Source organism: Triturus cristatus, chromosome 4_2 (genome assembly GCF_964204655.1).
Source record: "Triturus cristatus chromosome 4_2, aTriCri1.1, whole genome shotgun sequence".
Taxonomy (NCBI): domain Eukaryota; kingdom Metazoa; phylum Chordata; class Amphibia; order Caudata; family Salamandridae; genus Triturus; species Triturus cristatus.
Genome location: NC_140586.1, coordinates 70070787 through 70083424, shown reverse-complemented (window position 1 = coordinate 70083424; position 12638 = coordinate 70070787). Strand labels below are relative to the sequence as shown.

Sequence of the window (12638 nt, the reverse complement as noted above, 5' to 3'; positions counted from 1 at the left end):
ACGTCTTTTTTACCAAGTTGCAATTTTTTGTGTACACTTAATTTGAAAACAAATAATCAACAATCTTGCTTTCAGACTTCTAAATATATTTGCACATAATCAGGGAGCATTCTGTGAGCTGAAGTCAAGCTGAGCTCACCACATTTCCTTAATGTTTTCACCCTAATAGTAATGGCTAGTTTTTTTATGAACCCTACATACATGTGGGAACAGCTAATACATATTGTTACAAATCTTGCCTTAGTTGCAGAGAATCATCCTGCACAGGCTGTGCACTCGTGGTACTCTAAACTCGCAGCCAAAGAGATTGTGCGGCAGGGGTTGGACCTACTTGTTTAGTGGACACAATAAACATGAACATTTCTTGTCTTGGACGTCGGGTGACTACCCTGAGATAGCTGCCTGGAGCAAGTGGTGGTAGGGTAGGGTTTGTCAAGGAGCTGTTCCTGTCAGTGGCTCCCTCTAGGTAGCGGCCTAGAACAAGTGATACAGGTGAGGAGGAGCCTGTTCTCTACCAGTAGATGTCTGAAGCTAGTAGTTGTATGGTTTTGGGGGAGCCTTCTCCATGTCTGTTGCTCCATATGGAGAAGGCTCTTCAACAAGAGGTGGTATGGTTGAGATGTAGTCTGTTCCCCATCTGTGGTTTCATATAGGTAGAGACCCGGAGCAGATGGTAGTTTTGGGGTGGGATTGAAGGCTATTCCCCATCAGTGGCCCTTCTCTCATCACACTTTGCCTTCTGGGTTCAGGCGCAGAGAGTGGCCATGCAGCCAGAGGATTTAGCCACAGACACTCAGCGCAACACAAATGGTGTGCAAGAGGAGAAAATCATAAACACCTTTGAAGAGGCCTTCAAACGCATCAAGGAGGCCACTGGTGTGACGGACACACAAGTGAGTATATGTGTGAGTGTGTGTAAAGAAAATTTGCACTGCTGCTGCCCCTGTTGTACGGTTCTACGTGTAATCAAGAACGATTTTGGCCATGCTCTACCTCTTCTGGGTGTGAGGAAAAATGTGTGATGTTTAGCCCCATTCATTTTGCATATGAAATAAGCTTCCATTGCCGCTGTCCATATTGTATCCCTTCTATGTTTGAGAAAAGATTGTGCTGTTACTGCATGTGCTACATATGGAATGTATGTGTGTGTGTCACTTGGATTGCTATAGGTCATGTTGAACATGTTCTATGTATGAGGAAAATTTGCACAGCTGCTGTTTGGTCTGTACTTAAGCTTGCACTGCTACTGCGAGTGCTGTGCCTATTTTGCGCATGAGTTAAGCTTGCACTGCTGCTGCCTTTGCTGTAGGTGTGTGTGTGTGTGTGTGTGTGTGTGTGTGTGTGTGTGTGTGTGTGAGAGAGAGAGAGACAGAGACAGAGACAGAGACAGACTTGTACTGCTGTTACTCTGCTAGTGTGTGTCTTGGCATGCATGTAAGAAGCTTGCACCACTGACCCCTATCTGTGAAGTAGAACATTTTCCACTTTTGCTGTCCATTCGGTTTCTCTGTGTGCAAATGAAGCTTGAACTACCCTTTGCTAATGCAGTTTGATGGTCATTATAATAATATCCATTCCTCTCGGTTGGATCAGGAGGTCGTTGAGAGGTTCATTGCTCAGGGTGATATCCACCAGCAGCTTGAGGAGATGAAATTGGTAAACGAGAAGAACTTGGTGAGGCTGAAGGAGGAGAAGGAACATCTGGAGTCAGAGTTTCAGCAGATGAAGTACTCTGGAGAAGCCAAACTATCCAGGTAAACCTTTGTGCCCCTACTCAAAATTCCAACCCTCACTCACAGCCCCAACCATATGTGCAGGATGACCTTTCACTCTAGTACTGCACGTTACTGACAGTTGTACCCCTTGCTTGTGTGAGAACGTTTTTCGAAGATATATATCCTGAACATAAAAACTGCTACTTAATACCATTGAGGTGAGTTATGGTTTCACAGGAGACTCAGCAGTCAAGGTCACCCACCACTCACTAGGGAACCTTGCTGTCCTATTGTCTTTCTCAAACCCCCTAGGATACGGGCACATGGCTTCTGCATGGGTGTAATGCTGGAATGTGGGTTTTTAAATGAAAAGCATGGGATTAATATTGGTAGGGTCCCTTGAAATGCCAGCCTGAATATCATATGCCCTTGTTGCAGCTTATTTGAGGAAGCTCAACCTTGTTAGTGTGCTGCTGCCATTTGCAAACATACAAGATATCTCCATCCCGCTTTCTTCTTGGTTTCTTCTTTTTTGGTTTTTACCGCTTCAACCTTTTTGACCTCGGGAAGTCAGTCTTTCTGCTATGGTGCCATCTGGATCATCTCATCAGACGTATTTTTAGAACTTCTACTGCATCTTGGGTGTAGGAAGCTGGCTCTTTATTTAATATATAAAAAAGGGGTATATTGTGTAGAGAGTCGAGGTATCCCCCGTTAGTGGACAGGGCTTACTTTAACAATCCAGAGGTGCTCTTTTTGTGGTAGTGTGATCGAGCAGCCTTAGGCTTATCAAGGAGGAGTGTTAGACATTTGTTGCATACAAAGAGTCAATGAATGATGCCTACCCACTCAATAAGAAGATTCACACCAATTTTGAAAAAGAACATGTGTTTTTTTATAACTTTTGATACCAAGAACTTAATTATTGGGTTAATACTTTTTAAAATAGCAGTTTTGAAGAAAACAGGTAAATTCACTTGTATGGCCTCTAATGCGGTAATGTTATCCTCTGGGGCAAAACAAATATACTGCATACGGGTACTTAGCAGCGACTTACAAGACCAATTTTATGGAGTTATGGTAAGTATGGGGCAAGGTCCAAGTCATTACAAACAGGTCACCTCGGTAGACTCTGGGGCGTCCAGGTGCAGAGGTGCTTTTCGCCGTCGGGTGCATCCCTTGGTTTCAATGGAACACATTCCTGGGAAAAAGAGGTTTTAAGTTAGGACTGGAGGCCAGTCCGGTTGAACCCACATGGGGTATCGGTTCTTGAGATGCTCGGGCACAAAGAAACACTGTCAACCCACTTCTCCTGCAGTGGTACGTTTAGGTGCCGGGTCGGTGCTGTGGGAGACACTTCCAGTTGAGGGGGACCTTCACAAAGAGGCTGCAGAAGTCCAGTGTAGGCAAACCCAAGGTGGGGTTCGACACTGGAGGGCCTCAGGACCTCATTGGCACCATTGTCCCACTTGGACTCGGGCTGGGGGGCACGGTGCAGTGGTGCCTTCCAGTGTTGGATTTTGGTGATCCAGAGTCCTCAATGTTTTTCTCGGGGGCCTGCAGAGTGCAGTGAAGCTGCTCCTCTACCCACTGGAGATGCTGGTTGTCCCGTGAAGTGCTGGCAGTCCTCCCAGGCTTCTGGAGGCAGAGGAGCTGCAGGACGAGTCGTCTTTGGTGCAATTGTTGGGGACAGCAGGCAGGCCGGCAGGATTGGCGCCAGGTCAGTTGATGCTCCTGAGTTCTTGCTCTTCGTGGCTCTTCATTGTCCTTCTTCTTCTTAAGTTGATAGAATCTGCTTTCCCGGTGCCAGTGGCACCCCTAAGAATTAGATTTGGGCATTACGGGGAGAGAAGGGTGGTAGCCAATGGGCTACCTACCCTTGGGGTCACTACACCCCCTATATGACCACTTCCTGTGGGAAGTGAGCATAACCATGCCCCAGTGTTCCTAATTATGCCATCACCAAGATAGCAGAATCTTCCTAAAGAGGGGCACATCAGGCAGCTCACCTTGGAGGTGTGACTGACATGGTAGTGCACCATGCCTTCCTGCATATCTAATTTCCCTCCTGTCCTGGTGCCAAATAGGACTAGGGCAGGGGGTTGGCATTTCACCTGTCTGTGGAAACACGGGTCACATATCAAAGGCAGCAGAAGCCTTTGAGGCCTCCTGCCTTGATATGCTGATTACTTAGCCATCCTGCTTGGAGGAGGTGACAACACCTTTGGCCAGAGCCGGCATTATTTCTGTCCTCAGAGAGCATAGGCTCTCACCTGCAGGGGGTCAGAAACCTGTCTGTGGTGGCAGGCTGGTCGACACCAGTCAGCCAGTACACTAGAGGCTGGTTGGGTTTCGAGGGGCAGCTCTAAGGTGCCTCCTGGGTGCATGTATTAATAAATCCACCACTGGATTCAGTGTGGGTTTATTAATGCAAGGTGTTTGATATCAAACACCATAGATTTCAGTGAAGCCATCATGTAGCCAGGGGCCGGACTGGGAACCAAAACCAGCCCTGGCAAACTGCTCGCCGGCCACCATTAGGGGGTGTGGCCTACTGTTTGATAGGGCCGAATTCAGCCGATTTTGTGTTATTTAATTATTTTTCATAGAGCGCACAGATACTCAGAAGTGTCCCGGCACGGAGCCAGCGAGGGGTGGAAGAAAGAGACCTAGGCAAATAGATGAGTTTTCAGGAGCGTTCTAAAAGTCAGTGGATCTTTAATGTTCCGAAGCTCAACGGGAAAGGCGTTCCAAGCCACAGTAGCTTTCCGGGCGAGCGAGCTGCCACCTAACCTCTGGCATTTAAAACGGGGAACCAGAGCCAGAAGCTGAGACGAAGAGCGTAATTGTCTCACAGGGGCATAAAAGGAGAAACGTATTTGCAGATAAGTAGGTCCTTGGCCGTAGAGTGCATGACGGGCAATGATTAGTGATTTGAACTTTACCCTTTCTGTCACGGGTAGCCAGTGCAATGAGCGCAGATGATGGCTCACACTACTTCTGAAAGGCAGGTCAAGAAGAAGTCTGGCTGCCGCATTCTGGAGCACCTGCAACTTTTTCAGCAGGTAGCCAGGAATCCCCACATAGAGTGCATTAGCGTAGTCCAGCCGGGAAAGAATGAGGTCCCAAATCTCTTTTGCGGCCCTAGGCAGAAGGGGGAGAAAGTTCCTAAGTGTTTTGAGAAGGCCGAAACACGTGCCAGCAAGCTTCTTAACTTGCGTGTGAAAGGCAAGGTTCTCCTCAAACCAAACCCCCAAATTCTTTACGGGCTTCCCGATAGAGGTGGGCATAGGGGACTCTACCGGCCAGAGGAAGTCACTAAACTTAGGGGGAAAATTCCCGAAGAGGAGGATCTCAGACTGCTCCTCGTTGCATTTGAGCTGTGAGGTGGCCAGCCATTTAAAAATAGAAGACAGGCAGTGCTTCGCAGAAGAGACTGAGCCCGTATTCTTCTCCCATGTAAAAAGAAGCTGGGTATCGTCCACGTAAGCGATGATCTTTGCTCCCAACTCTTCCGCTAAGTAGACCAATGATATGACATAAACATTAAACAGAAGGAGGCTGAGGGAGGACCCTTGGGGGACCCCTGTGGTCACTGTATGGGGAGCAGAAGAGGCCGGCGGAAGCCAGACCTGTTGGACCGGTCCGTCCAGGAAGGACATGATCCAGCCCCATGCTGAACCGCGACCCCTATCTCAGTGAGTCGCGTGAGAAGCCGTGAGTGCGGGACCATGTCAAACGCTGCCGATAGGTCGAGCAAAATCAACGCCCTACCGCCTGCATCCAGACACTCCCAAATGGCTTCCGAGACCTCGACCAAGGCTGACTCGGTTATGTGAGCGGCCCTAAACCCTGACTGTGCCGGGTGCAGGACGCCTGCGCTATCGACAAACTCAGTAAGTTGTTTAGTCACTACCTTCTCACAGACCTTAGCTAAACTGGGCAAGAGGGAGATAGGGTGGCAGTTCCCTAAGCTAAGGGGGTCTAAGAAGGGCTTCTTTAAAAGGGGAAGAATCTTGGCCTGCTTCCAGGCAGCCGGGACGCAATCTTTCTGTAGGGACAGATTGATAATACCATTCACTTCGGCATTAATAGTCTCAGTGGCTGACGCCAACAGTCTGGCAGGACAAGGATCCACGGGAGAGCCTGACTTCAGGCCCTTTAAGAGTTTGAGACATTCAGACAGGTCCATGGGGCGGAAAGCCTGAAGGAGGTGAGAAGGGTGGGCCAAGGATGGCACCAACCCAACCCCTAAGGCACTGTCACAGGGGGTAAAAGATGCTTGTATTTCGCAGATCTTATCCCTGAAGAAATAGGAGAGATTGTCGCACCAGGCATCAGTCGAAGGAGACTTATTGATTGAGCAATGGGTGACATGAGGTTCTGAACAATAGTAAAGATTTCCTTGGCATTATTGTTAGCAGAGTCAATGCGAGCAGAGTAATAGCACCTTTTAGCCTAGATTATGGCCTCATAGTGGGACTTTTGTTTGCGCATCAGTTGTAGCTTAGCTGCTGGACAAAAGTCGCTGTGGCGCCATCTCCGCTCCAGAACTTTGCAATCATGCTTGAGCAGTTTAAGACCTGGGGTCAATCAATCAATCAAAGCATTTGTATAGCGCGCTACTCACCCGTAGGGTCTCAAGGCGCTGGGGGAAGGCGGTCCGCTACTGCTCGAACAGCCAGGTCTTGAGTTGCTGGTAAACCAAGGTTTCGAGGGAGACAACCTGGAGAGCCTAGGCGGGTTAGACGGAGCTAACAAGTCTACAGCACTAGTCACCCAGTCCATAAATCCAGCGAGACCGCCCTCAAGATCACCCAGGAGGGCACGCCTAGAGGCATCCAATGCCTGATTGAAATCCAGCGCATCAACTTTACTCTAGGCTGGTTTACGATGGCATATAGACGAGAGGTCAGCATTAGTGATTGTCCATGAGAAATAGGTAAGAAAATGGTCGGACCAGGGGACCGGACAAGGGTCTTCCACCTCGATGGAAAAGTTGGTGCAAATGGGATCCAGAATGTGTCCCGCTTGGTGGGTGGGACTGCTTATGACCTGAGAGAGTTGAGCGAGATTAAGAATGTCCAGAAAATCAGTCATGTCCCTGTCCTCTACCTGGTCAAGATGAATATTAAGGTCTCCGAAAACAATATAGCTGGAAAATCGGAGAGCCAGAGGGACAACGGCGTCACCAAATGACTGGAGAAAAGGCCCAGCGTAGCCGGGAGGCCTGTAGATCAAAGAGCCCCCCAGAGTGAAATGGGCCGAGAAGCAAATGCTAAAATCAAGTACTTCACACTCCCCCCATGAGGTGATATCTCCCCTACACAAGTCCCACTTGTTACTGTAGATAATAGCCACTCCGCCCCTCCTACCTCTGGGCGATCAGCTCTCGTAATCTTGTAGCCCTCGGGCGTGGCCAGGGTGACAATGGGATAGGACGTGGCATCAAGCCAAGTCTCTGTGATAAGCCAAGGTTCACAGGTCTATCAACAAGGAGGTCAAAAACATCCAAATGGTGCTTCCTGAGGGAGCGGACATTAATCAGGGCGGCCGTTATAGTGGAGGCCTTCATAGGCCTCATACATGAGGTGCTAGAAGGAGCCAAGTTGAGCGACCGCACAGCAAGCTTAAACTCACATGTACTACAGGTAACAGTGTTACAGACAGACAAATCACAAATACCTGGATGGGTGCAGGGGAATGGAAGAAGATTCAGTAGAAAGCCACTAGTATATCGCAATCTGCCCAGCAGACAGGGGGCCCGGGACGCTGACGGGCGCAGACGGGCAGCGTGCATTCTTATGTACCTGGCAGCCACGTAAACTAGAGCGCGCACTGCCCAAGATGGCGGCTCTCAGTGGCGTGCCGAGGAACCAGGAAGTCAATCAGTTCCCACCCCTCCTCCTCGAATTCAAACACAGTTGTGCAGGCAAGAATCACAAATTCTCGTTTCAATATTAAAAAGTAAAACCAATACTCGTGTGAAAACGGATGAAAGCAAGACTCGTTTTTTAGGTCTCGCTGAGTCAGCGCGCATGCGCTGCTCGGAGAGACTTTAGTAGGTGAGTGTTCAAAGTGCTGCTGGCTGGCGACAAGCTTGCGTTCACGCGATCGTGCACGCACGAACCACCAGCCTTCAGCACCATCTGTCTTTCGTGCACGGCCCCACAGCTCTCGGAGAAGCCCGCGGCTGAAACGAGCACTCCGTAGTGGGCGTAGGCCACAGACACAGGCCACAGATGGCTCCGCCGTCAATGTACCTTGTTTTATATTATAGTGTGCACGTATCACACGTGCAATAGTAGCACACCTATTTATTTTTGAAAGTGATGTGTAATTTATGTAGGAGTACAGGTCAACTTCGTGTTTTCTGCCAACAAAACGGCCTGTAGCTTTGAAAATTACATTTAAAAAAGAAATGGCTCACAGAACGTCAAATTATACTTGGTCAAAATGTTTTTATAGATGTCAATAATGAGCCAATGGTCCAGATGTGTTTTTTCTTTTTAGAAACAAAAGTCAGTGACCTGTCTCTTTGGCTCCCCAGAATTCGTTTCTCGATTTTCTTACTGTGAAGATTTGATCAAATCACATCAAATCCAGCAACACAGCAGACCCTTGCAGTGATGGCGGCGGGAAGGCAGCAGTAAATTAGCCTCCTTGAGTCAATTTGTTTAAGATATTTGCATTACTGTTTACATAAGATAGCAGCGCCTCAAAAGAAATACAGCGCCGTGGATTTATCAAAGGCTTCCCCTCACTGATTGTCATACATGGCTTCATTCTACACAGACTAAGTGCATGGAAGTGAGTGCCCACGCAGAACGCATATATAAGAAATTGTATTAATGTATGGATTGCAGAACCCTTTGATTCTTGCACTGCTATGTGCTTGTATGCTGCATATGTGATGCATAATAAATAATGCAGCCCAAGTCAGCTCGCATTTGCAAAGCCAACAGACTACCTTGTGCCTTCAAGGACAAGTATGTATGCATTTAAAAAGAATGGAGCGTGCTTTGTGTGTCCTTTCTGCAGGAGTTGTCACAGACATTATTCCAAAGGAGACTTCCTTCCCAGATGATGGCATCTGCTGGAGCAGTGTGAGATGCTGCACTCACTCCACTTCACCAGCAGGGGGCTCTGTACAGATTGCGTGAGTGCAGCGTCTGTGCGTCTCTCATCTGGCAACATTTAGTAGCTCTTGTCAGGCACTCGATTTTAATAAATGCACACTAGCCCCAGACTCGCTGGGGAAGGGAACTAGAGGCTCACCAGGGTAATAGGAGACGGCCTGCCTCCAACACAAATTGTTAAACACAAATGGGGCCGCTCCTATTGGAATGACCTAAAAAGTGCTCAGTAGCGTTATGTGAATGTGAGTGTGGACATCTCACAAAAAGTTGCGGACTGGCCTCACACACCACCTGGTGTCATGCTTCATCATTGGCCAGTCCTCGCCCTCTAAAAACTCGGTTTGATAGAGGGCGGGCATACACCTGACGACAGGGATGCACGTCTAACTAAGTGGGGCCCAAAGTGAGTGAGTGAAGTTAAAAACCACTACAGCAACCTCATTTACTTTTTAATGATCTAGGAGACTGTATGGTATATAAAAACAGGTGAACGGCGAAATTGGGAGAGTTATTATCCCCTCGCCGTATGAAATTGGGTCGACATGTTTCTGCCTTATGTCAACAGAGGTACTCGGCATTCATCAGGATCTTAGTACTTAAATATATACAGGGCTCCACTCTTACCAACAGTGTGGTTAGAGAAAATCTGCAGTGGGGTGACCTTAGTCACTCTCTGCTGTTTTATGGGTCATAAGTACCCTGTAAAAAATAAAAATAAATAAACAACACATACTCAGCAACCGTTAGGTATGGAGGTCATTCACGAAAAGACAAAAACCACTACTCACATTTTTAAGTGCGTGTGGTGCAAGTGTATAACACGTGACTGACATACGTGAATACACAGGTGAATAAAACATAGGGGACAATTATTTCCCACTTCTTACCTACAGCCTTAACCCTATGTACTTCATGGGAGGGGAAGTAAAGGAGAACCCCTGTAGTCAAACCCTGAAGAGGTAAGCATATAAAGAACATTTTTAGGCAGCATGGTTTGGCCGAAACAAACAAAAAAAGAGACAGACTAACGTTAAAGACATCCTTCTGTGCAGGCATCCAACGTCCACTCAAAACCCATCACCTTACTTCGTTAAGGTGCGTTCTCCGCGGTATCACCTAGCTGTATACTGTTCTCCTCCCCGGTGACAAGTGAGTCTGGATAGGGGATGTTTATAAATAGCGCCCTTAATTGGTAAAGTGCAGGGAGGGGCCTGCTTTTACCATTGATAGGGCACACCCGTGTGGAATCCGGTGTCCAAAGTGCTCCCGGCAATCTCGTTGCCTAATCGAGCCTGACTTCTGGGTAATACGTCATTACGAGTCCCCGTGGGACCCAGTGTCCAATACAAACTTGGTGAAACTGAAGTGCCTAGATATCGCTCCCCCTACTCGATTTAATATCACTGCAGCCTGGGTTCTTCCGTTATTTGTGGATTCTCACCTTCGCGCTATAACATTTCCAGAGTTATATTATAGAAGTTTGCCAAAAAGCTGCCTACAATCCTGAATTTCCACTGGTACAGTTTTGTATCTCTTTGGCCTCCCACTATACCTGCTGCTCTGTTTCATGTACGTATCATAGGCTTTGCTCCTAATGCAGATGCTCTGGGCTGTACCGTTGATGCCGGAAGTTTACCTCTCACAGCGATTCCCCAAGAGAGTACAACTGATGGTTAGCTTGGCTAATTATCCACAACAAACAAGCATTGGCATAGTCAATAGGTCTTGCTTTTGGGACCTTATAAGTATTTAGTTATGCAGCACAATATCCTTGGTGCAACAACAACTGTTGCATGGCAAAACACTTATAAGGTCCCAAAGACGAGACCTATTGGCTATGCCAATGCTTGTTTAAAAGGTCAGTTCAAATGGCAGAGATGTGCAAAATAGCGAGGAAGTAGAAGTACATGAGTGTAATACAGCAAACCCCTCTAATTAAAAGGTAAAACCAATACTCGTGTGAAAACAGTTTAAGAACAAGATTCGATTTTATAAAAAGGTCAATTCAAGTGGCAGAAATGTGCAAAATAGCGAGGAAGAAGTACATTAGGGTGATGCAGCAAACCCCTCAAGGCGCCTGTGACCGCGCAGCGCGCATTCTTATGTACCTGGCAGCCACGTAAGCTAGAGCGCGCACTGCCCAAGATGGCTGCTCTAAGTGGCGTGCCGAGGAACCAGGAAGTCAATCAGTTCCCACCCCTCCACCTCGAATTCAAACACAGTTGTGCAGGAAAGAATCACAAATGCTCGTTTCAATATTAAAAAGTAAAACCAATACTCGTGTGAAAACGGATAAAAGCAAGACTCATTTTTTTAAAAGGTCAGTTCAAATGGCAGAGATGTGCAAAATAGCGAGGAAGTAGAAGTACATGAGCGTAATACAGCAAACCCCTCTAATTAAAAGATAAAACCAATACTCGTGTGAAAACAGTTTAAAAACAAGATTCGATTTTATAAAAAGGTAAATTCAAGTGGCAGAAATGTGCAAAATAGCGAGGAAGAAGACGTACATGAGCGTGATGCAGCAAACCCCTCAAGGCGATTTTGTTACAGGGGGTCGATATTGCAGGCCCCAGTAACAATAACGACCCCCCAGGGGCCCAAAACCAGCCCCCACCAAGGTGGCCCACCGGGGAAATGCCCAGTGCCCACTACGGCCAGTCCGGCCCTGCAATTAGCTGGGGAACTCGTTTTTATCAGTGTCCAGCACATGCACTTAAAATGGCTTTCCAGTTCACTTGTGCTATCTAAGATTTGACTTAGACATCACAGGGGCATATTTGCTCATGCAGATATGTCCACACATGTAGTATAGTGCATCCTGCCTTAGGGGTGTAAGGCCAGCTGTAGGGGTGGCTTACCCGTACTGCATGCAGTATCTGCAGGCATAGTACACAGGGATGTGTGTCATGTCATGTTTTCACTAAGACATGCAGCCTGCCATGGCAGTTTGCATGTTGGTGCTGAGGGGTCCCTTAAGGTGGCACAATACAGGCTGCGGCCCTTGGGGACCCTCTTTAGCCTAATTGCCCTGGGTACTAAGGGTAGCACTTACTAGGGACTTACAGGGGGTGTTAAAAGTATTGCCAATTTGGAGAACAATTGTACAGTTTAGGTAAAGAGATCTGGCACTGGGGACCTGGTTATCAGGAACCTAGTGCACTTCTGTCAAAACTGCATCAGATACCAGGCAAAAAGTGGCGGTGACCATGTGAAAAAGGGGCACTTTCCTACATTGGGTTGTATTGATATTCACTCTGATGAATAGTGTTGAGATACTGTGCTCTGCAAGCCTTCTTTCCCTCTATTTGATCTTCGGGGTGCTGGAGGAGCTTTGAGGATTAGCTACTGTCAGGATTCTTGCCTAAGCATACTGTAATAGGTGTTGTGTTTCTTTCTCAGAGAGGTTCTTTCTTAGAGAGTTACAGACATCTTCACCCTCTGCCAAGCTACTAACATGCTTTTCAGGGCTAAAGGAGTGCTTTCAGTGCGCTCTCTGCTTTGAAAACTCACAGCATAATTAGCTCTAACAATTTTTCATTGTTCTCCGAGCGTGTTAATGTTTGCTTTCTGTTTTTTGTGTTACTTAGAGCATCTTCCCATGCTGAACATCATGTAGATGCTCTGTCCTAAGAGGCTGCAACTAGATTGTAGGTGCTTGGTCTTACCCAGTCATTTTATTTCCCTCTTCAAATCCAGAGGAGACAGAACAATTTACCAACAGGATAATGAGCTGCCTTGTTTATGTGTCATGGTCAAGACAGAGGCATGGGTCATAAAGGAG

The 12638-nt window shown here is 47.4% G+C and overlaps 1 protein-coding gene across 2 annotated transcripts in view; it reads left to right on the top strand.

The window, feature by feature from the left end:
* The window catches only part of ODAD3 (outer dynein arm docking complex subunit 3), a 253592-nt gene that overhangs the window by 157477 nt on the left and 83477 nt on the right, over nucleotides 1–12638 (top strand). For both annotated transcript variants that reach the window (XM_085600554.1, XM_085600553.1), the window contains 2 exons: nucleotides 750–893; nucleotides 1594–1754. In XM_085600554.1, the coding sequence (XP_085456680.1) occupies nucleotides 750–893; nucleotides 1594–1754 (305 nt within the window). The remainder of the gene's footprint in view (nucleotides 1–749; nucleotides 894–1593; nucleotides 1755–12638) is intronic.